The following is a 24,989-nucleotide window of genomic DNA, read 5'->3' on the forward strand; positions in this document are numbered from 1 at the left end:
ATTCTATGCCGCTACCCCCGAAGAACAACACCTGAAGAAGGAGCCGAATGTGCTCCGAAACGCCGGGCTAATAAAATTCAGTTATTTGGTTGGAGTCAGTCTGAAAGTACTAATCTATTTCCCAACCAGACAGGCAATTCTGTCGAAATGTTTAGCTTCAACTTTCGAATTCGAAACAGAAAGTACGAGTATGTTATGGTGGCGATGCCGAGTGTTCCACGTGTCGGCTAGCTTGGATAGCGTGTCAGCTTCAAAAGCTATGCCGGCTATGCTTCCGCACAGAGTACAGCATCACTTCAGCAGTATGTGGCGGAGATAAGCGAAGATCGCTCAAGTACTGTTGACGGTGTCGTGGTTTAGCCCATTCACAACAAACCCCGGTTGCGCGCGCAAATCCGCGAGCGCTTGTTCGGACAATCGACGAAATCCCCGACTCACCAGTCGTGAAAATTAATTTCCGATTATCTCTTGAAGTAACCCTGGTAACCCAACTGATTCTTTGCCGATCCCTCATTGTGGGTATGAGCTACATATTCGTTGGCTAAGGAGAAGGAGAGCTTACGAAAGCCAAGTAAAAGAAGACCAGAGACGCTGTCCCTGAGCGTTAGCTGTTCGTTCTTTTGTCGATTGGTGTAGAATTTTGACGTATTGACCATTTGACTAGGACCGTGGCCTTCTTGACTACCTGAAAACGTGGTGAAACATTCGCAATGGCTGACCGGGAGATCGTCCCGCTGAAGACGCTGGGTGAACTCCTCGATTTCAAGGAACCGTTACTGTGCTCTGTGGAACCGCTCAGGAACGTAAAGCGTGGCGGACCGAATGATCCGAAAATTCTCTTCTGCCACGACATGATGGGCGGCTACCTTGAAGACAGGCGAGTACTACAGGATCGAGCTACGATGCAAAAAACGGCCTTCGAATATTAAATTGAATACCGCTCATTCGATTCTATACAAAGCCAAATGTAAAAATTGCGTTGAATCCGCTTAAAGAAAACAGTTCATATACATTAATTATTTTATGCATGCGTACAGTGTCCTTTATAATTGGGCGGCCTGTCAGCTGAGAAGCTTATAACTGTGCTGTCAGTAATGTGGTGCACTATAACAATGACAATAATAAAACGAGGGAGCAGTACATCACCAGATGCCAATAAATGTTGTGTTCATTGAAAAAGATTAGTGTTGCGCTACTACGTACAGCACTGGACATGACATTAAAATGCAAGCATGACCAGTCTGGCCAGACTTGCAAGCATGCAAGTCTGGCCAAATGATAAATTGCTTTGCCATAATCAAGGCAACAAATTCATATGCTGCTTAAAAGCAGTAAGGCATTCTTATTGAATGACTAGAAATGATTGAGCAGGCGAGTTATCTGCTCCGTGCATTTGATGAGGAGCTGGTGCCTCTGCTCAACAGCCGTGGGTCTTCTGTAGCAAAACCTCTCGGAACAGTCCAAACTTACCTCGGTGTTTTCATTTTTACACTCCTGCAAGTAGTGCTATCCTTTATGACATTAACAGAAACATTAAGAACATGATCTTATATTCGACCGTTTGAACAGTGAGTTCTCAAATCAGTACCAATGGAATGGCAAAGGCTGTTCGATTCATATATCCGAAATTTTGAGTATTCTCAAATGCCTAACACACGCATTCTCACAAACGAACTTGTGAACAAGTTCTGCTACAGAGCTAAATAAACATATGTGAATAACTATTACTGAGGTTATGAAAACTATAAAGTCATGTTGATCACAGGTTTATCCATGGCTGCGAAAAGCATGACAGCTACCGGTTCCACCATTGGCAGCTGATAGATAGCTTTGTCTACTTCTCCCACTACATGGTCACGATCCCGCCTCCCGGCTGGATCTCTGCTGGACACAAACATGGCGTCAAAGTTTTAGGTGAGCTTGACAGACTTACTCTCCTTGTGAAAGATAAACCTTGGCTATTGAATGTTCCTTAGGGACAATGCAGATCATTTTTGTCTTCAGAGAACAGAATTCTGTATAGTTGTGGTAGTGGTAGTGGTTGTGGTGGTTTGAAATCCACTGCTGGATGATCAAGTTTGAAGAAGTTTTTTTAATACGCCATAGAGAAACATGGAAGTTCTGTAGTCTCCTGTAACCATTGTACCAAAAAAAAAAGAATAATCGCTCATATATGGGTAACGTCATAAAAGCGAAATCTTGAAATCTTCTAGCATCACGATAATGCGTTAATGTGCCATCATAGCCGTGTGTAGACTCTTATCTTTTGTAACTCCGTGGTAGTGCTGAGAATGAAGTGTGCAGTAGCCAGTGAACATTCTTTGCACACTGAGACTCGCATTTTGTTTTTTTACCTTGAGTTTGTTTTATTATTGAGAAGTCTATCCATGTTCAAAAAGGAACATGCTCTCGGGACCCAACAATACTGTCAAAGGGTCCCAACAAAACATTCCATGGTGTATATGCATTACCAGCACCACACGAACAGCATAGTAGGACATAAAGATAATCAAAATAACAAAAAGAAAAAAAAGGAACTCTCCAGATTCCACACACTGTGGGAATCTGTGTTATGATTTTGCTGGTACCTGCTTATCCAGCATTGTTTGGGGTTCCGCAAGGCAATACCGGGTGGACCAACATGCTCCTGTAAATCGAGTAGTCGAGTGTGTGGGTCGTGAGCGCAAGTGCGTGACAGCATGACAACAACCACGTTGTAGACAATCGCATGATTGCAGTGGCATGACTTCTACTCTGGCCGTTCGATGCAAGCCTGCGACATGGCGATTGTTGGGTTCTACATAGGCATTGGATGAGCATAAGCGAGAGAAACACCGATTGTGATGTTATCGGCGGCTACGTGTTAGTATGTACTATCGCACTCAGTATGAGCTACAATGCAAAAGCGTGTGGCAAAGCAGTCGTGCCTTGTGGCTTGTACCGTGTGCGATAGTATGTATGACTACTTCATGTAGTGTATGTTAAAATGTCGACAGCACTTCTACTTTGGCAAAGAAATGTTAAAAGTTGATTCATTTGGGTGGTCACAAAGTCTGTAGAACGTTGCACAGCTTCAGTGTAGCATAAGCTGCTATGAGAAAGTATGAGAAAAGTACTGGGCAAAGTGGGCTGGTCCCAGATCTATCGCAGTCTAACACGGTGCCTCAAAGTGCAAGCTGTCGTAAGAAAAGAAGACGAGCAAGTAGAATGGGGTGAACGCGCTAAAGGTTTCGAAGAGTTGGCTGGATTTCGAATCAGAGAAGCATGCACGTGATCATGGCCTAATGGTTAAAGCACCTGGCTGCTGTGCTCGTTGGCGGAGGTTTTATTCCCAGATCAGTCACAAATTATTTAATTTTTCTTAAAGCAGGGCCACACAGGAACCTGCTTATCTAACCTACCGCAAAGGGCCAAGATGGAGGCAAAGAATGCTACTTGTTAAAATATACACATAATGAATAAAACATTCTCAATAAACGCAAAAGGACGATTGCAATACAAGACACTTTAGCACTTTTGAATTACTGTTTATAGGCGAATGTTTACAGCTTTTCGGGACGTACTGCAAGAATGTGCTGGTTTGACTTTATGGTGACAAATGACGGGTGCTTACAAAATGAGGGTAGCTTATCTCGCCACAGGCATCAATGTCATTGCACTGCCTCTGGCTTTCCAGGTACCTTTATCGTGGAGGCAGAGCCTGGCACCAAGATCCTCAACGAAATCAGGGAAGGCAACCTCAGTTCCAAAGTTGCATCTCAGCTTGCCCTCATTGCTGCTGCTTACAAGTTTGATGGGTGGCTCATCAACATTGAGAGTGAAATGGTTAGTGCTGTGTGAAACTTCTCAGTGTTGTGTGTAGCAACTGCAGTGACAACGCATAAAGCCGAGACCACACATAAGCGCGCTAGCTCGCGTCCGCGCGCCTAGCGCCTGCCGCGCCTCGCGAGTAATGGTGATTTGCATCCACAAAGACGCGCGACAGCGCGTGCTCACTGGGCTCACTCACAGACGCCTCGGCACGTGCCACTTCGTACTTTGTTACTGACAGCGTTTCAAGATGCTTCGATATTTATAAACGTAATTGTTATATTTTTATAGCTGTTAGATCAGTGTAAAAAGGAAGGAAGAACCACATTCTTGCATGATATAAATCTGCTTCACTGAGGGTTGAACGCTCCGCTCCGTAGCTGCGTAGCCAGGCGCGCCGACGCGAGGAAACGGAAGTGCGCGATAACAGAGAGGAGCTGTTCCTTGAGATCACGCTGCGTTTTGACGCGTACAAGCCATGCCGCACCGTGTGCGCATGCGTGGGCGCGTGAACGCGAGCTTGCGCGCGTCCGCAAGCGTACGTGTGGTCTGGGCTTAAGAGTACCATGACTGCAGAAATATTTTTTAAAAGAGTACTAAGAAAAAAATTTCATGGCATGCACCTTTTTTTGCTTTTATGGTTAGTTGCCTAACTCCAAATATGGTTAGTTGGTAGCTCCAAAATTAAAGTATGAAGCCTCGGTTTCTCAGGCATGCCACAACTGAATAATTACGGGATCTTTTAAAGGGCCCATGCAAAACATGCACCAAGTGCAGCACAACTTCGGATGTGTAAAAGGAGAGGATTTCACACCACTGAAAGCTGAGGTGACAGTCACGTGGTGTCACAAACAACTCGAGAGTGTGCCTTTCACCTTGGTGTCATGGGTGAAGGCCATACACTGAATGTATTGCCAAAAAGCCTGGTGTGCTAGTTGGAGGTCATACAATTAACGTGTTGCCGAAAGCTGCCAAATTGGGAATGCAGCAGTGGGAACTCCCTCTTGTTCCATCGTGTGTGGAATGGACTCTGCTTTTAGAAGCACAGTGAGAGTGTGTTTGTTTGTGTTAGTTGAGTCTGGTGACCACAATATCGCTATGTCTGGTTTTGGTGATTGGAATAGTCTCCTTTTCTTTCAAGTCTGAAGCGACTTTGCACTTTTATTTATTTATTTATATAGGTACCTCACAGGTTCCGACATGGAAATATTGTGTGTGTGGGGGATGCACTTTTTGTTTCAACAAGGAGCAGTCAAGACTATATACAATAAAAAATAAAAATAAACGCAAACTTTTAGTTGCAAGATATACATAAAAATGTACTCTGAAAACAAATATTGTTATACGATGTTAAAGACGACGCATAATGTTCTGGTTCTGCATAAACAGCAATACGTAGCCAAGAATACAATTCTTTTGCTGAAGAAACAGCCTATCCAGCTGTTAAAGATTTTGGCATTTTGAATGTTTGTGATGTTATCTGGAAGGTTATTACATAATACAATGGCACATGGCAATGCAGATGTGTTAAATGCATTAGTGTGATTGTAGAGATGCTAAAAACTGACATTGTCATGCAAACGGTGGGAACAACGACTAGGTCTCGGAAGTGGCAGTGAAGAGGGATGTTTTCTGTTGATGATTTTGTGCAGCAGACAAAGAAGTGAAATGTTTCTGCGCGAGTCCAAAGAAGGAAGGTATAGTGATCGTTTGATGCATGTCATGCTGGAATGTCTGCTGTAGTTGCTGACAATGAAATGTACAGTGCAATTTTTAACTGATTCTAAACATCGGATTAGATAGATATTGAATGAGATCAGCATGTGATAGCAAGTTATTTGTGTGCTAGCTGTTGTACAGTTTGTACATGTTACTCTGCCAGCGCTAGTGTCATACAAATAAGTAATGTTATCAATATGTAGTTTGTCAATTGGAAGCTTGAAAGGCATGTTTTTTTGCTTTTACAAATTCCAACAGTTTATTTCTGGCAAACCGTGCTTAACAGAAAATATCTAGGGATGTGTGAAAACCGAATAGAATATCAAATCCTTCAAGAAAAAAACAACTCGAATATCAGAATATTTTTCCAAAATCTAATGCTTACAAATTGTGGGCAAGAAAATGTGGTGCTGAACATGCTTGGGTGTCTCCTATCATTGCATAGCAAGAATGTTGCAAGCTATTAGTAACTTAAGTACACAGAAATCAAGATATACAGTATATGGTCTATTCTTATTGAAGGGAACACCAAATTAGAATGCTAGTACTGATTGCAGCTCAGTTCTAGTATATGAAGGTCTGGAAAATATTTTAATCAGAGAATGTTTGTTGAACAGAACCACGTGTTCTTTTTCTTCTCTGAAACTAATGAATTAGTGACATCATATTGTAGAATATCAATGAGGTTCTCAGTTTAATAGTGGACCTGTGTTTTGTGGCAATATTTTATTTATTGCACATAAAGCTCTATTTCTTTTTCTCCAGATATTGAAACACAGAAGGGCTAAACCGACTTTGCAGCAGTTGGGTTATCATAAGGCCAATCTGCGTTACAGACGAAAAGACCGCGCATCACGTGACGCGATCACCGCTCTGCACGTAGCTGGCACCGCTGGTAAAGTGCAGGCACTATCTGTACCATTTCATTGTCAGAATCGGTGTGATTTGCCACCTGTCAAAGAATATAAAAGCTAGGAAGGTCACGGTAAGATCACGTGACTTGGAACTTTGTGGCCTAAAAGATGTTCCTGAAACTCACTAAGTTCATGCTTTGGGCCTCTTGAAACACATTGTAGGTCACCTTTACCGATAAAAAAAGAGAGAGAGAGAGGAACCAGGCCTAAGTAGACCCCTTCAAAATCCATGTCTTCGTGATGAGCTGGTGTGGGGACTTCGAGGCAGCATTGCCACCCATCTTTTGCTGTGGTGTATTTTCTGGTGTACCGAGCCGCTTCTCATAGTGAGAGGGGCTTTTTGGCATTGTGGAAAGGTTATTCACTGTTGCAGCTCAAATTTCATTCCCAGCCATTGTGGCTACATTAAATCTCGCCTCTCTTTAAAAAAACCCCAGGCAGCGTTATCTAGAGTCTACCACAAACTTCCTCATATTGTAGGTGTAGCTTTGCCATGCAAAAAGCTAAACAATTGCTCACTTATGTAATACTTCCTTGGTACAAATGCCTTCAAGTAAGGCTACCATGCTTGTTTCCAGGATAAGAGCTGTGGCCCGTTCCTCAAAGAGTTTCTAAAGGCTGTCACCTTGGAAACCCACCGTGCCGTGCCTGGTTCGTTGGTCATCTGGTACGACAGTGTCCTACCGAACGGGAAGCTAGACTGGCAGAATGAGTTAAACAGCAAAAACTCGTGCTTCTTCGACCTCTGTGATGGCATCTTCCTCAACTATGCCTGGACCGAGAAGATGCTCCAGAAGTCTGCGATCCTCGCAGGGAGCCGCAAGACCGATGTCTACGTTGGCATTGACGTGTTTGCATGGAAGACAAAGTATGCTGGTGGCTATGAAACATTCAAGGTTAGGACTGAGACTAGGCTACAGTAATATCATTTACATGTGTAAAAACCCTATTTAAAAAAAAAAATTTGTAACCTTAGCAAGGGGTGGCTCTTACACGAGTTGGGCATGACTAACCGCTAAAACTGTGGAGGACATTATGAGTGATTAACAGAATAATGCAAACACTGGCTACAGACTGCATACACCTTTATTCAAGATTCAGCAGCATGGGTGAAGTTCCACTTTATTCTTCAGTGCTCCTGTTCTTAACTTTACTACCGTCATCACCGGAACTTGCTAGTACCTATTAGCATACTCCAAAAGATGGTCATCATCGGTGAATCCATGCTGGTAGATGTCCGAGCAATTTTAAAACATTCAGTGGAAATATCAACTGATACCAGATGCCATGCATTCAAAATGCAATCTTTGGTTAAAACCTCTTTCAAATATCTTTTTTGCCTCGAAAATTGAGGTTGCAGGTCTTAAACGAACACGAGTAAATACAGTAGTCTTCCTTTACTTCCTCTAGTGTGAAATGTCTCAGCTGTGCTGCCCGGGGCATCGTTGCTGCAAAGGCATGTGCAGCCGAGGCAGGTGTCAGTCAGGTCTGCTGACAGCATTCTTTATCAGTTTAAGAAACAGTTACTGTCAATTTCATTACAAGCAATTTTATTTCTTTGATTACTCTGTGGTGGAGAGTCACACAGGCCTAATTTGAGACTATAAGTTGATGACCTCTCGATGACTCATTTGACGAACTTGGTGACATTCTTTGTTTTAACTAATATTGATCAGTTCAACCCTCTCTCTCTTGTTTCTTTAATAGCGGTCTTCTCAGTTTCATTTAAAATATAGCAGCGGGTCATTATGGATGCTGCTAGTTTACTGAGACACTCTTATGCAAAGACACATCAGATGTCCAAAGTATCTTGTCATGACATGTCGGTAATATGCAATTTGAATTTATATTACACAAGCTTAAGCTTATTGTCACTGCTGGTGCTCTGTGCCTGTGCAAAATTTGAAATGCAAAAGGTGCAGTACCAGCAGTATAGATGCACTGCAACGAAAATTCCCTTTAACTAAATTTCTTATAAAGGAGAAGTATGTACCACTGAAGCATTCTTGGCAAAGCCATAGGGCTCGTAATTGTATAGTTCTATTGTTAGCAGCCTTTAAACAACACCTAAGCAGACGATGCATGTGCCTTCTGGTTGTCGCTATGATGCCAGTCCCAGCACGCTACCCTCAGAGATTTTTCAGTGTCCTATGGGTGTGCCTGGGTGCCACCTTATCTTGGACGTCAAGCCAAAGAGTAGTGCATGATAGATCATACGTCACTTCTGGCAAGCGGTAATGACGGCGTTATTGTTTTTTTCCGCCTTGGTATCAAAAACAGGTATTTTCACAAGATTTTTGTTACGCTCCTGCTCGTATTACAGATTTCAAATTTTGCATGGAGGCTACTCTGTATCTGCATTATCCTAAACTAGGCTTATTGCGAGGTGCGAAATTTTATGCTACTCAATTATTGCAAATTTAGCGAAAATGAAATTTTGTTACAGCTGGCCTTTAAAGGCCAACTGCAACAAAATTTCACTTTGGCTAAATTCGTAATAAATGAGTAGTATACACTGCTGAAGCAATATTGATGAATTTCGGGGTTGGTAATTGTCCAAATTTCTTATTAGCAGCCCTTTAATAATACCTGACCTGATGATGCATGCACCTGGTGCCTGATGGCTATGGTGCAAGTCCCAGCACGTCGACTCCCTGAGGTATTTCAGTGTGCCTAGGGCAACCATAGTTGCTGCCTAACCTTGGAGGTCATGTGTCACCTATGGCCTGCAGTAATGACTATTTCTTTCTTTCTTTATACATTTTGATATCAAGTATGCCTCCTTCTGCAAACCCTTCGTTTTGCATCCGCTCGTTTTTCAAATGTAAATGTTCACACAAAATTTATTCTGTAGCTACACTCTAAATCTAGGCTTCTTATGTGGTCCAAAATTTCATTGCAGTTGGCCTTTAAGGATTCTATGTTACACTTGCATTTTGAAATACATTCAGCCTTCAATATAACAAACACACGTATAAAAAGTATTGGATATAACAAAGTAAATTTAATAAGTTTCTTGCTGATATCAGCATGTAACTAATGCATGCCTATAATAAATATTGAATATAATGAAGATATTTTTTGTGCTGTATACAACTACATATTAATGAGGCTCGACTGTAGAAGCTTTCATTTTTTTTCCTCTCCAAGACAGGATTTTCTACGTACGCTTGACCAAAGGTGAAGGTTAACGCCTTCAAATAACTGGTACAACATGCATTGATGAGCAAAATCGTGTAGAATGCTTAGTCACCAGCTTCTTGCAGCTCAGCCCAAATTGCACTAGTTGCTTCATTGACTGTCTAGCACTGACGTAAACAGTGCGAGTAATCCTTAGCACAGATCATATACAGCATTTGGTTGTGCAATCATACAGTGGAACATGAAGGAGATGTTCACTCTAGTTCTTCGATTATGTTCCAAAAAGAATCATGTTATTTCTAGTTCCAAATACTTTCGGTGCTGTAGCACTAGATCCACTGGAATGTTATGGAACAGGATGCTTGTTGTTGAGCTTTATTGTGAAGGGGTTTTCTTCATTTTAGTGATGAAAAAAAAATCAATATAGAAGTAAAAGAGAGCAGATAAACGTGACTACACTCTGTACATTTAAACTACTTGGCCTGCCTGCTTGCTGCCTTGTTTAACCTTGCCATGTGATAGTGTCTCGCCCTTTATTCTCTTTCCCAATTTTAATACTATAGTACTGGTACTACTACTAATAGTAATTCTATTTAATAATTAAATTCTTTATTGCCCATAATCTCTTTACAATATCAGTCGGTGCCACACTTATGCATGCAGGTCAGCAACATTTGACTGGGTGACACAGTGTTTTTTATTATCTCCCACGAAGTTCAATACACACATAAAATGCACTCAGATTTTACTAGCAGAGGCTAAGGTTTTAGTATGTAAGATTGAACTAAGGCATACTTGAATTGGCATCAAGCACTGAATAAGTATATAGTACAAAATATGAGCACAGTGGAATATTTCAATTGTTTTTGAACAATATCGGATAGTAATGAGACACCAGTCCTGCAACAACTTTTTTGCCTTCGTGAAGCTATCGGTCCTGTTGTGGTCACTTGGTGACTGCATTGATCAGAGCTGGAACATTAATTTTTCTAATTGGAGCTCTTTGACGAACGCACTGCATGGAAGACAACTGTGCCAACCTCTTTCACATGAATTCAATTTCTTTGCAAGGCCGTCGAAGTGGCTCGCAAACACGGTCTGTCATCAGCCATATTTGCTGCCGGCTGGGTCTACGAGACTCAAGACAAGAAGAAATTTGCAGAAAACCAATGCCGGTGAGTTTCAGAGGCGGTTTATTGTCTGTCCAATGGGAAACATCTGCTGTAGCACTGGTAAACTTGGTAAGTGGTAAATGTAGTAGAAGTAGCTACTTGCCAGGTTGAGACTTGGTCATATCCATAGCATGCCCTTTGCCACTCAATCTGGACATCGCAAGCGTCTTATCATGACAAGCTCAAGAGCAACATCGTAGCACTAGCAGCTGGGTTCACTGGCCAGCATTGCAACCTACACGAGGGATCACCCAAGGCGCACGTCGAATACGAGGCCACTGCTTATGGGCTGATCAAGCGAGTAAGCGAAGAACAGGACATAGAGGGCAGTTGGTGGTCGCCTCTTGAGAACTTGGCTGACTTCTGTTACACTGGGGATAGTGACTTTGAGTTGTGGACACAGGGTTGGTCGTAAAACTAAATAGCTTTGTTTTATTGACCCATGCTGCTCAAGGTTGCTACAGCATGGACATCATTGAAAAGTTTGCGCTACGGTATTAGAGAAACAAACAAAATGGACATGTCTTCAGGTCATCATGATCTTGTCAAAGGACAGAGAAGGAGCGCTCAGCTTAATGCTGGTGCTGGCTGGCAGCATGGTGACAACAGCATTTGGCTACGCTTATTCAAAGATGATAAAAATGTTTGAGCTGCCCCTAAAGTTAAGGACATACATAAAGAGCACACAGAATGTCTCGGCAAGCATGGAGGTTTTGGTGCAGGACATGAATAATGCCAGAGCACAGCACACAATGAGCATTAGACTACTGATGTAACAATATGTACTGGCTTTAGTTTTTTTTTGTGTGTGTGATAAATGAAGGACCTGGACATTTGTCACGCACAAAATAAAAGGAATACCAGGAAGCTAGAATGCTAAAAATTTTTTGTCATAGGGCTTTCTGCAAACCAATCTTGGGTTTGTTTCTCCGCAGGTGTGTGTGTGTCGGTGCTCTCGTGTCGCAGAGGGCAGTAACATGTTGGGCGTCGCAACATTTTGCAACTCATTCTGTTTTCACAGTGGTACATTATGCTGCTACTCATTGTGTGACTTGATGTAGCAGCATAACAAAACCACTAAGCGAGACGGAATGAGTGCCAAATCGTCACAATGTTCTGTTCCGCCATGGCCACCTCTGGAGAAACAAAACTGAAAGTTGTTTGTAGAAGCACTGTTGTAGTAAATTGTTTAGTGCTCTCTGGGGCTTGACAATGTTTATCTTAAGGTATCGAAGTTCCGGACCTTCATTTAATGCAGAAAATGAACAATTGAAAATATCATGTTGGCACTCGTTTAAATAAGGATAGCGTGAAATGTGAGAAGAGTGTAATGCCTTCATTTGTTTTAAACAATATAAGTAAGTAATGAGACACCACTCCTGCAACAACTTTGCTTTCATGAGGACTGCTTTAGACCACTTTGCTACTGTAGGTTAAAGGGACCCTGGAACGCTTTTCTAAGTAATCTTAGAACGGCCTCACTATTAAAGGACATCGCTTCACGAATCTCCTACCGCAAAAATGTTTCAAATCAGGTATAAGCGTAGTTAGACACGTAGATATTGCACTGGTGATTGGCTTTCTCTCTGCTTTTGTCTGCACTAGCGCTCTGGAAGCTACGCAGAAAAGGTGGCAAGGGGGGCAAGGCTCTGCCCAAAAGTTGAGCATCTCGCCGGCGAGAGGGCTTGCGGTGCCGGCCGCAGCACCTACTCTACGCAGCACGCCGCTGCTATCTTGTAGGCCACTCAGCTATGTGTAACTGTCGTGTGTAGAGCGACAGTGCAAAGATGAAATCCTTTTTCTGTCTCTTTGCGATCGTAGACATATATTTTTCATGTATTTACCTCAGGATTGGCTATAGTAGTATTGCTGAGGATGTTCTTGCGATCATGAAATGGGTCACTAGATGTTGGTGGGTTTTGCTGCTTTCGGTGACGACATTGCAAAGGCGAGAGCAAGCAATTTTTCTCTGTTTTGGCATAAAATTGTAAATTCCCTGTGACCTGCGGTGCAATAATATTTCACTCACATTCACAGGAGCCTCTTCTGCAGATCGGCAATGTTTTTTTCTGCTATGTTCAAAAAGGGTTTCAGTGCTTCTTTATGTGATTCTAAAAATCTCCAAGTGGTCATACTTAATCTGGAGACCTTCATTACACCTTCCCTAATTTACCTTTTGCGCAGTTTTGGGGCGAACCCCACAGATCAATTAGGGAAAGGTGCAGTCTGTATGTTTGTTTTGCTAATTGCTGTTAATGTTGCTCATTTTTTTTCTATACTTATTTAGTTATTTGCTCATTTTGGTTTGGGATTCTTATACAATATTGCTAGGTCTCAAACATGTTTGTGTATGTTATATGCATTCCAAATTCAAATAAACTTCAAACATGATGTTTAACTTAGATCTTTTATGAATAGCTTTCTACACAAACCAGTTGCTCTTGCAGATACCTATAGCGGCAGATACTTATATGCGTATGTAATACCCCTTTTATTAGCAACCTTTAAGATAATAAAATACCACCTGCCGTGGTGGCGTAGTGGCTTTGGCATTGTGCTCTGCCAAGCCCAATGGCATGGGACGAAATCCTGGCTGCGGCATGTCGACGTGGGCACAATGCAAGAACGCCCACCTATCGTGCATTGGGTGCACATTAAAGAACCCCAGGTGATCAAAATTAATCTGGAGTTCCCCACTATGGCATACTTCATAATCATACCCTGGTTTTGGCACGTAGAAACCCCAGATTTTTTTTTTTAAGGTAATAAAATGAACTGAAATACTTCCATATCGTCCATCACTCTGTAGCTTTTGCTCACTTTGTTGGACAAGTTGTTTCTTCGTGTTTGGTTATTTGTGAGCATTTGTGAATTTTATGTTTTGCTTGGTTATTCCTATTATTAAATTCTGAACATCTGTATGACCATACGAGCGTTTCTATTTTCGATTTTAATGTTTAAATTTTTGTGCAAAGATTATTAGACTCTTTATGTATAACTGGTGGACGTTTTCTCTTTGTTGACTGTAACTATTGTACGTGTGTCTGATTTCTGGATTTCTGTACCACTCATGTGCTACTGCTTGTAGGGGTTTCCTGGACCTAGTCAAGCTGCTCATGCAGCTTTTTGCCAGAAAACCCTCCAGTTGAACACGGAAAATAAACTTATATACTATACTATACTAATACTATACTAGACTAGACTATACTATACTAATACTATACTAGACTATACTATACTAATACTATACTATACTATACTATACTATACTATACTATACTATACTATACTATACTATACTATACTATACTATACTATACTATACTGTACTATGTTATGTTGGTGCACACGCAGTTTTTGGGACTTCCCCGAGCATTGTCGTGCCAAGTGGCGCTTGAGCACGCTGCCTCTCCGCACCAGTTTCTGCCAGGGATTTGGTGAGAACCTCTACAATGATGGCAAGGTTAGCCATTTCTGTTTTTCTTAACAAATTTGACTGCGGTGATTAGAACAGGGAACAGCCGAACATTGTTGTAGCAAAGTCACATGCAACATAATATTCGTTATGTCCAGTATTTGTTTACAAGCAGGTATCGGTTACATGCTGGTGTAATAAAAAAAATTTCTAATTGCATTTTTGTGTGTGATGATGCATTAGATTCAGGTTTAGTTTACTGAAGATCGATTAATTCCAAACTGCAGCTGGTTCATTCAAACCTCAATATTTTGGCTGGCCCACTATGTTTTCAGTGCATTTCGAAGCCTCTCAAATGACGCTTTAGATACGAAGCTTTTTCCATGGAAAAGTACATGACATTTCCAGAACTTTCTTTACTTTGCCATATTTTTCATGTAATGCCCTGCTGATTGCATGGTTTTTCTTCGTATTCAATTGAAACACTGAGCAAGAAGCAAGCAGAGAGTCCCTTCTTCTTCGTCTCTCTTTCTTTTTCAATGTGCAAGGAAACCATCAGTAATATTGTTACTGTGTGAACTAGGTTTGTCTGTAGCAGATAAGATGGTAAGCACCAGATAAGGCAAAGTCATGGAGAAATTATTGTTCCCTTAATCTGTTTCTTTCAACCTCCTCAGTTGTAAAGTGGTCGCAATAATATTCTCTACACTCGTGATATGCATGAGTGATCATCAAATCTAGCACCTGCCAAAGTACAACAATCTGACGTACATCACTCGCTCCTGCAGAGAAAAGCAAAGTACTCCGTGAATGATTCACATTCGCCCTTGGCAATATTAGTACAAACTAGCAGTATGGTTCTAGCTAGGGCTTGTGAGTTAAATGTTAATATAGTTATTTTCCCTCCCTTGTATAGAAGATGATGATGATTATGCAACATTTACTGGGCCCGAAACAGACCGGTGGTGCACGCAGGCACCAGACAGGGTGGTTCCCTAGTTACGGGACCCATATGTTCCCCAGCAGCTCCTGGCCCTTGTCCATCAGTGCGAGCTAAATTGGTAGGGCGGCACCCTGCCGCACGTCTTGGCAGAGTGCACACAACTCAAGACCCCCCCCCGCTCCTCCCCTTCCCACCAACACCCCCAATCCCCAATCCCTTGAGTGATGGGAGACCTTGTTATGCCTTGTATGGAGGAACTGCGCATTTAGAGGCAACAAGGCTACAGATGCCGCCATAGAGAGCAGACAACAGCATTGACATCCTTGTGCCCACTCTGAACAACAATCTTCGCCACACAGCCAGCTGCCAAGAGAGGGAGGAGTAGATTTTAATGAAGAGAAAGGAGAAGAGGTCAGCCTGCTACTCCTCACTGGGGAAAAGGGGAACTGGGGAAATACAGGGAAACGTAGGTGGCACGTGATTATGTTATGGTACAATGAGCTACTACGCGTTGTCCAATATGCAGATGCGCTGTACACACAATGCACGTAAGAGTAATTTTGTCCTCCCGAAAAGTTATCGCGCAAACACATTTTACACTGTCTGCATGTCTCACAGGTTCTAGAGATGATCGTCTAAACCAGTTTCACTTAGAAAGTTCAAGAGTGACTTTATGGCACGTTGGGCATAGTCAACTCTTCTCCACGCGCCTAAAATCTTTTCTTCAGAAAAGGGGCGGGAGTCCAAGCAGTCAACACTAGACTTAAGTGTCCTTCGCTCGGCCATATGTTACACAAAGTATGTGAGCTATTGTCTCGGGAGTGTGACAGATGCTACAGTCTGCGTCTCTTGCGTGTCCAGTCTTGTGAAGGTATCAGCGAGTGTATGCCACACCGAGCCGAGATCGATGGATGAGTCTTAAAACTTTTTGTGCGCAGACAAACAGGGACGAAGAATAGGGGCAACACAAGGACGAGCGCTGTCTTGGCCCTATTCTTCGTCCCTGTTTGTTTGCGCACAAAAAGTTTTAAGATGAATCTGTTCCAACTAGGCCAACTCGCAGTGATGGATGAGTGTTTCCAAATGCCAAAATACTGCTGCTCGTTTATATACCGGCTTCATGTCCATAAACAAACATGCAAAAAGAGCAGACGACAAAGTTTGCACTTCTGTTTGTCATTGCTTGACACTTCGAACTATGGTTGTTGCAAAGTAAGAGAAAACTTGGCCATGTCTAGTCATCTTGGCTGCTGAGTAAATTTATGCTAGTAGAGCTTTTTTTTCTATTCTTTTTATTTTTTGCCGTCGTGAAATGTGATGGCACCGTGCATCTTGGTGATGTCATGCTCTGTTGCTATCCTACACATGCGGCATAGCTCAACACAAAGCAAGCATTTGGTGATGTAGTACAGCAAAGAGCGCAAAATCAAGACAAGACTAGAGAAATGAGTGATACTGGTGCTGACTTTATTGAAACTTGGGTGCATCAACACAGGCACTTCAGTCTCTGTTGTAATATTTTTTTTATGTGTATGTTTCTTGCTTTTGCAACGTTTTTCTCATCATGTATCTTTTACTGCTGCGCAATGAACTTGAGTTGGAAGTGTCGTCCATTCCACTAATCTTGCATTTATTTTGCCCTGTTTGTTGTATTATGACCTCATACCAACTAGCCCGTCTAACAAGCATTATGTAAACATTTGGTAGCCTTTGCTTTTTTACATCTGTTTTTCACTATTTGTTTCACTACACATATATATCATTGCTCACTACATTTAAAGGATGTTTACATACCCTAAAAAAAGGAAAGACATATTAGTTCCATTCACTGCTCTGTTCAGCATTCCTTGGAGCCATTGACCATGCATGTGGTGATGGAAGTTCTAGCACTCTTCAGTCTTAGCTGCTCTTGCACCCAAATAAAACTCAAGGGCCAACTGTGGTGAAATATTGGAGTGTGTAAAGAGGCTAGTTTCAGGTAGCGCAGATATGGAGTGGCCTCCGCGCCAAGGTTTACTTTTCGAATACGAGCGGATGTATTTTTCTTAAATTTGCTATAAATGTTTTCAATAATAAGACTGAAAAAAAAAAAGCCACCGTTATCACTTAGCCATGATTACACGTATGCCGAAATGTTCAGAACCAGCACAGCAACGGGTTCTAAAATCAGGTGGCACCTTCAGTGCGCTGAAAATCTTGAGAGGCCATGTTCTGAGATCTGCGTCGCATCCACTAACCACCAGGTGGCAATGTCATCTGATTATATGCTGGGTAACCTGCGGCGGTAGGCTCAGTGGCTGTGGCATTGTGCTGCTGAATACGAGGTTGTTTGTTTGATCCTGGCTGTTAATGGGAATTAGAGGCTGTTAGAGGCTGTCGATAAGAAAGTGAGACAATTGCCAGCCCTGCAATCTTGCCAGTAGTGATTGCTTCGACATTATACATGCTACTCGTTTATATAATACTGATTTATAGGAAGTGAAATTTCACTGCAGTTGATGTTTAATAATTGTCAAATGTTGCATTTGAGATGTAAGTAAAAAAAAAAAAGACTGCCAACTTCGTGTCGGGGCCACAAAGAGTTGTTTATCATACTTTGTCGCGTGGTTTGGGTACAGGTGGTGCAGCACGGGTCGTGGTTCAACCTGTCCAAGCAGCAGCTCCAGCCCTGCGACCAAGGCAGCTCGCTGTGTGAGGGCTGTGGAACTGCTGCCGTATGCACAGATTATGCATACAATGGCGGCAGCTGCCTCCTCTTGCGCTTTGTCCCCGACGCTGAAAAGCCAGAGGCCAGTCCTTACTTCAGGTAAAAGCCAGTGGCTTCACAGTGGCGACGCTATCGTGCGCCTGATGACATTCCCGTAGATCGTCCGTGCGCAGCGTAAAGTATTTAAACGTAAGAATTTGCCCCTAGCAAAACAGTTCGCGCTAATGTGCACAAAACTCGATGCTTGGCTTTTCGAGCGGTGGAAGAAAAAAAAAGAGTTAATGGCCACGTTTGGCTACAGTCGGACCCGAACACAAGGAACCCAGATAAAGTGAATTATCCTCTTGGCAACAAGGCCCAGAGCTGGCCTGGATCGGTTGGTACATGATTTAAGGGGAAAAACCAGCATAAAACATGACATAAACATACAAGCAAGAAAACGAGGAAATGAGGCAGGAACTAACAGCTGAATTTTTGTTATAGGTCGTAGGTCTGGCGTATGTTATGAATTTGTAATTTTCCATAATAAAAATTAAATTGTTAACTTTGGTGACGTCCTTGCAGGTGTTGCTGCACTTGAAAGACAGCTCTTGCTGTGTGGGCCAAAGAAAGCCTATAAGAAAGTGACAGATCTTTTTAAAGTCTGTAAATGAAAAATGAATGTTTTAGCATACTGGCGGGCGCAGATTTTGGTACACGATATGCTAAGTCTCCAATAAATCTTCAAGTGGTGTACAGTGGTGCGATTAAAAGACGGTACAAAAGAAGACACACAGGGACATACACAGCGCTAACTTCCAACAATGTTTATTTTCGAAAAACAGGTCGTACTTATACAAGCCCACATTGCAACCCTCACCTCCAATAAAGTGTGATTGGCAGCTGCAATGCAGTGTACATTGCACATACATTTTTTGGCAGTCTTGGTCTCCAAGCCCTGTAGACTATTAGCCTATATCTTAAATTGAAGTTCCTCGCAGCTCTTTTGCACAGCATAATTTTTGTTGGTTGAGTTATGCGATGCCTGGATTATACGACATTTTCATGTGGTCCCGAGAAAGTAATATAATCGGGCTTCCACTGTAGTACTAGGGTATAAACTAATAAGACAAATTGGACCATGCCTGAAATGGTCACTGAGTGCCATCTATTGACAGCATTTCTAAGCTTATCCAATGTACATTGCTTTTCGCAACATCTACGAATGGTTTCCTTTAAACTAGCAGTGCCTCCCTCCCGGCAGTCTGCTGGCTTTGGCAGCCGATTGGTTAAGGTTATTCTTTGGTGCAGAAAATTGCTAATCTGTTCATAAGAAATTGCCAAGCTATTGACATAGAGTGCTTCGTCATGTGACCAAAGGCTGAATTTCTTTTACAAGCCACAATTGCAGTACATTCATCAAGAGATTGTTTGCCTGTATATGTATTTATGGGGTTTCCTACTGAAATTACTAGAGGGAACTTGGGCACACTGTGATTGTTCAGCTACTGCGGCGATGCTGTGTACAGCAGAACCCGACTATATCGCACCTGTTCACGTCGAATTATCCCTCATATTGAACAATTTCTGAACAGCATAAGGTTACAGTGAATATACAGCAAAGAGCACGGTTACATCGAACAAAAATAGCAGCAACTACCCTTATAGGTGGCACATTTCAAACAGGGTGAACTGGCCCCAGAAGTTGGCTTTCCCACATTGCAGCCAGGCGAGCTGCCAAGACCCCCTCTTGGAAAAAGTTATTTAGTATGGCTGCACTCACGTATGGCTGCACTCACTCACGCAGACGGGCACCTTCCTACAAAAAATTACCCTACCCTGCCCTGCAGCACTCCCTCACACAGCCAATCAGAGTTTCTTGTCATTACCCTCCCCTGCCCTGCAGCACTCCCTCATCCAGCCAGTCAGAGTTTCTTGTCTTTGTAGCCTCCTTTTCTGCATCTCTGCGGGCTGTGGAGGTTCACACCATCGTATCGTGCTGTTCCCCCTGTGTTGCCTTTGTTTTTGCATCATGGCTGGCGTGAAGTGTAATTTGCCATTCACCATGAAATGGAAGATTATCAAGTCGAGTGCGCAGGGAAGGTTCTCATGTCGCTGGAGCATTCCGGGAGGCCATTAAAAAGGAAATTGAGCATAACTGCTTGCGCCATGCTGGTTTGCACGTTCCCGGTGACGACAACGAAAAGTGTTCTGACGAGTGCAGTGAAGCCGTCGCTGGTTTCTACAAAGTTTGGAGCGAGTTGTCAGCATTTCAAGAAGCCGTTTGTAGGTCAGTGGTAAACAAGTTTGTGTCTGCAGACGTAGGTGCCGCGGCTATGAGAGAGAGAGAGAGGGGGAAAACATTTATTTGGACCATCAAGGTCGTTGCTCTTGAGGTCGAGTGGGTGGTGTCCTCATTCCAGGACTCCACTGGCCATGGCTGCTTGACGTACTTGAGAGTGAGGACTTCACCGTCGATGTCGTGAATCAGGATGCTAGGAAAGGGAACAGTAAGGACAACAACTCAGGTTCCATGTGATCGAATCTCAGACCCGCTTCCATGTGATGCGTGCGCTCGCCCTGTACCAGCGCTTCTTCACAAACTTGGAAGGCTGCATTCCCAGCTGCTATGAGTCCTTGGACAATGTGAAAAAAAAAATAATAATAATAAAATAAATAAAGTGTGCTCTTCGAGGCAATGAACATATTTAATCAGAGGAAGATTCGGGACAATTTTTTACCACAGTAAAACCAAAAGTAGGTTCATTTTGTCAATAATATGCTGTTACAAATTGTGTGTGCTTTTATCTTGTCCAGTTATTTAGAATGTTTATGTTTGATTATGCCCTATATGGATTTGAATTTATAGGTGTTTTTGTGAGTTCGGTGTAACCGGGATCGTGTAACTGGGTGCAATATCTTACCTTATCTCTGTGCTTATGGCTTTAGGTTTTCTTCTGGAGTTATTTGCTATTATCTGCCTTTGTTGGACTAATTTTTCAATCGGTCGCGTCTTTCCAGGTACGGAAGGCAGTAAACTGGGCGCATGCATAACCGTTGTGAACTGTTGGATTTGTACCGCTACATTTCATTGAAGAGGATCATTTTGCGAAGTCACGAAGCTCTTTGAAGCCGGAAGGATGAAGCTTATGGGGAGATCCATGTACTACCCGTTGTTCCCACGCTGACTTAATGGCCATACCTGCAACTCACGTAAACACTCGCACCAGGTCTCCATTTCGTAATTTCTGCTGGAGATGTCATGCTTGCAACCACTCACTCCAAGCCTCTTGAACGTGAGCTGAACGTGCAGAACAGTTCATTTTTGTTTTTCACCATAGCTATTGTGCTGTGTCATCAACCGGTAGAGAGTGTGATTGTTATAAAAGCAAACATATATGACCAAAAGCATGCATACTCTTGCTTTTTTTTCTTTACAAGGTGTTTGACTGTTCGGAAATATGCAGTTGTGTGTGCATGAGCAGCGCATTGTCGATAGTCTTGTGATTGATTATATAGATTTTTTTAAAGCAGCGCTATTTGTATGTTCTGTAACAGGTTGTTTCCCTGCAACCTGCCATTGGGGTCCTTGTGTGTCAGCTACACCTTCGCTGCAAGCCCAGACTGCTCCAACCGCCTTGACGTCACGCTCGTTTTCAAGGTTCAGACGGCATCGGGCAAGAAGGAAGAGCTCTTTTTGGGCGCCGCGGTCTCAAACCCCAGCGAGGAACGCTATGAGGCAACACGTGACGTTTCTGACGGGCCTGCCAAGAGTTCTGTCGGCAGTGGCTGCCATTGGCAGACAAGGTATGTGGAGAAGAAAGCTTGACTCAACCCCAGGAAAGAGGGCAATAAAATAAATCACCATTGTTGGGAGGATAATGCGAAATTTGCACTACCAGATTTGACGAGTAGCTCAACGTGTTGCTCTGTCTTGGGGCCATCATTAGCGCTATTTCTTGCATTAAAAGGCTTTCATAGCAACAATAGCCACTACATCTAGTACACGTAACAAAATTTCAGAACATTTATGAGAGGTCGATATCGTCAACCTGTTTAATTTTGTAGTTATAACAGCTGCCGTGATGTGGTCTAAATATTTTCGGTGCATATTCGAAACATTTTCGGCACAGTTCACTCTGTTTACAGGGAAGTACATAAACTTTGAACACTCAGTCTCAATTCATGACTGAAGGAGTCAGGGAAGCTGTGTAATAGCGTTTGGTATTAAAAGGTATCAGTTCACAAGTATTTTTCCAGCGAAAAGGTCCGTAAGTTATTCACTGTGTACGAGTGTAGTTGCTGGTAATCAAGTGTCACCCCTGCTGCATCTTCATGGTGCAGTGTTTTCGTTCTTAAGTCTTCACGGTCTTCCTCTATTCAGTTACTCCTACTGCACTTGATGTCATGCTGCGGTGCAAATGTGCATTGCTGCGCCCGTCATTGTGCTGAGCTGTGATGCTAGCGTGGCTTCTGTGATGGGTTTGTCATGCTGGCCAAATATGGGCACGTGGTATTTTTCTCCTCAACCAGATGGTGCCATTGCCATATTCGTCATGAAGAGAGAAGAAAATCAGGAGAGAGAGGCAAAATGCCAGACTGGTATATGTGTACAATACCTGCTTAGCTCAAGCACGCTAAGTGATTATTATTGGCCACTCTGTTCCCCCCCCCCAGCGATGCTCTAAGAGGAGGCCGAGATAAAAGGCATGCAATGCCTGATGGACGGGGTCTTGGCCCTCTTTACATAGTAACTACACAATTTGGCAATTAACAGTTCTGCCAGATATGTTCTGCACACTTGTAATTAAAATGCAAGTAGTACATAACTTGTAACAGTGAACAACTGTTCAGTTCCAACCAGTAAGTATTCACAAATCTGTGAGAGCATGATTAAGAACATTGAAATTACACTTGACTCGTAGGATAAAACTAAAAAAAGTAAACACAGTGAAAGGAATCAAATTTATACATATATTCACATACATATTTGTTCAATTGACTCGGAAGTTGCACCAACCGAAAAGAGCATTGGGAGAAACAGGTATTATGGGCGAAACATTACAGAAGTCAGAAATATGGCAAAGTGATTATCTAATGTAATGTTCATGGACATTATACGAGTGAAACGGCCAACATATTTATTACAGGGTAGCTCCAGTTTTGAATGAAAAGAAGGATTTCAAATAATCAATCTTTCCATCAGTTATGTTTAGTATTTTTTTCTGCATTATAAAACAGAGTTTGGCGGCCACAGCCTGTTCTGAAACCAACCATTTTACGCTTGGGTTTCTAAATTGCACATGGTTCCGGTGCGTTATTTGTTTGAGAATGTACCTTTTTTTCGTGTATGTACAGCAGTAGTTTAAAGGGGCCCTGAAGCGCTTATTGACCTGATCATAGAATGGCCACGCTCTCCAAGGACCTCGTCTCACGAACCTCGTGCTGCAAAAATTTTTCATATCCTTCAACTATAAGTGGAGCTATCGCACCGACACTTGGCTTTCTTTTACTTTTCGTCTCCACTAGCGCGCTAAAAGCGACGCAGCGAAGCCAAGAGGGCAAAGCCCCTGCCAAAAATTTGAGTGTCGCAGCGGTGAGAGGGCTCACCGCGGCACCCCGTGGTGGCCACTGTAGACTACGCTACCAGATTGAAGGCCACTAGAAGGCCACTCGCAGCAGACGCAGCTGCATGCAGGGCAGTGATAAAATGGTTTTTCTTACTTTTTGAGATCGCAGACATCTGTATATTTCGTTTACTCAACTCAAAATTAGCAATTTTGCATTACTGATAATGCATTACTGACACCCGGAAATTGTTGATATCCTCGACTTCCTTGACTACACCCGGGGGGAGGGGGTTACAGAAGACCTATGGGCCCCGGGTGCCGGACGACCTAGCTACGCCACTGGCTGGCATACTAATTTGGTTTCCCTTTAATAAGAGTAGTCTGCACTGTATATTCTGATTTCCGTGTACGTAAGTTAGTGACAGCTTGCTACATTCTGTTATGCAATGCTAGGAGACTCCAGAGCACGCTCAGCACTATTTTCTTGCCCAAAATTTGTAAGCTTTAAATTTCGTGATGTCTCTTATAAAATGAAATATCTATTTGATATTTGGCTTTTTGATTCAAAATCTGCTATTTGGTATTGGCACGCCCCTAATTTTTTGCTGCTGCACAGTGACACACATACGAGAAAATACTTTGTAATTTGCGACTTAGCACTCATGTGCCTATGCTGGGTGCTCCAGTGCACAATTCAAAAAGCAAATGTCTGGCCGTAATTTTTTCCTACCATCAGCCTCATACTGCAACAATGAAAATAGAGTTTTGAAAGATTACATTAGAAGTCTAAAACCTATTAAATTTTTCACTTATGTGTCCCTTCAACACATACTCATGGTGAAAAGCTTGCAAACCAGGGGTTCTGCAAAAAAAAACAAATTTCATGGCAACTCAGCTATGAAATTTAAACTTTAAACTGAAAGATTCACTGCGCTGTTTGCAATGCGCATTCTGACGTGCGGTCTTCATTTTCAGGTTAAATGCCAACGCAGGGAGAAAATTGAGTGTATTTTCAGAACCCATGGGCTGCACTCTTTTGACCGCTGGTGCACAGCGATTCCCCTGTGCTCACCATGATTTCAGGGACTTGAGGCCCTCACACATCTGTTCAAACGAGCACCTCACTTCTCTCAACCCTTGTTGCTTTCAGGAAGTACCTCGTCAAGGATTTGGCGAAGGACCGTGGTGCCACTCTCGAAGAGATCGGCGTCTTTTTGTTGTCCTTTGATTCGACAGTTGCCGGTAGTTGCCTGCTGGGAGAACTTGTCTTGAAACGACCGGATGACGCATCTGGAAACAAGACAGTGCACAAGAGCTCCAGCGACGAAGGTTTGGAAGACTCAGTGCCCGACATTGGGGCACAGGACGATGAAGCCGAGCCGCACACAAAGCGTCAGCGAGTTTAGAACGGGGAGACCAGTGGTGTGAACTTGAAACTCCAATGACGACGAGTGCCAATAGCGCCTGCCACGTGCAGCCATGCACAAGAAGACTTTATACATTAAACTAGTCGCAGCCTGCTCACTCATAAATCGAGTGTCTCTGTTTGCAACCCAGTAGACTGCCAATAAATTGTGCCTGGGAAATTCGAAATTCCACTACTGGCGATACATTTTCTA

General features: G+C 42.8%; 1 protein-coding gene across 1 annotated transcript; it reads left to right on the top strand.

Annotated features, from left to right (window-relative positions):
* The first annotated feature begins 127 nt into the window (after positions 1–127).
* LOC135912907 (cytosolic endo-beta-N-acetylglucosaminidase-like) lies at positions 128–24,989 on the top strand. Its single transcript, XM_065445507.1, has 9 exons — positions 128–877; positions 1,766–1,914; positions 3,677–3,825; positions 7,022–7,339; positions 10,656–10,759; positions 14,111–14,219; positions 17,733–17,920; positions 21,359–21,607; positions 24,521–24,989. The coding sequence occupies exons 1-9, from the start codon at positions 711–713 to the stop codon at positions 24,774–24,776; spliced, it is 1,689 nt and encodes a 562-aa protein (XP_065301579.1). The 5' UTR covers positions 128–710; the 3' UTR covers positions 24,777–24,989.

The sequence above is a fragment of the Dermacentor albipictus genome, chromosome 8, assembly GCF_038994185.2.
Source record: "Dermacentor albipictus isolate Rhodes 1998 colony chromosome 8, USDA_Dalb.pri_finalv2, whole genome shotgun sequence".
In the NCBI taxonomy this organism is placed as follows: domain Eukaryota; kingdom Metazoa; phylum Arthropoda; class Arachnida; order Ixodida; family Ixodidae; genus Dermacentor; species Dermacentor albipictus.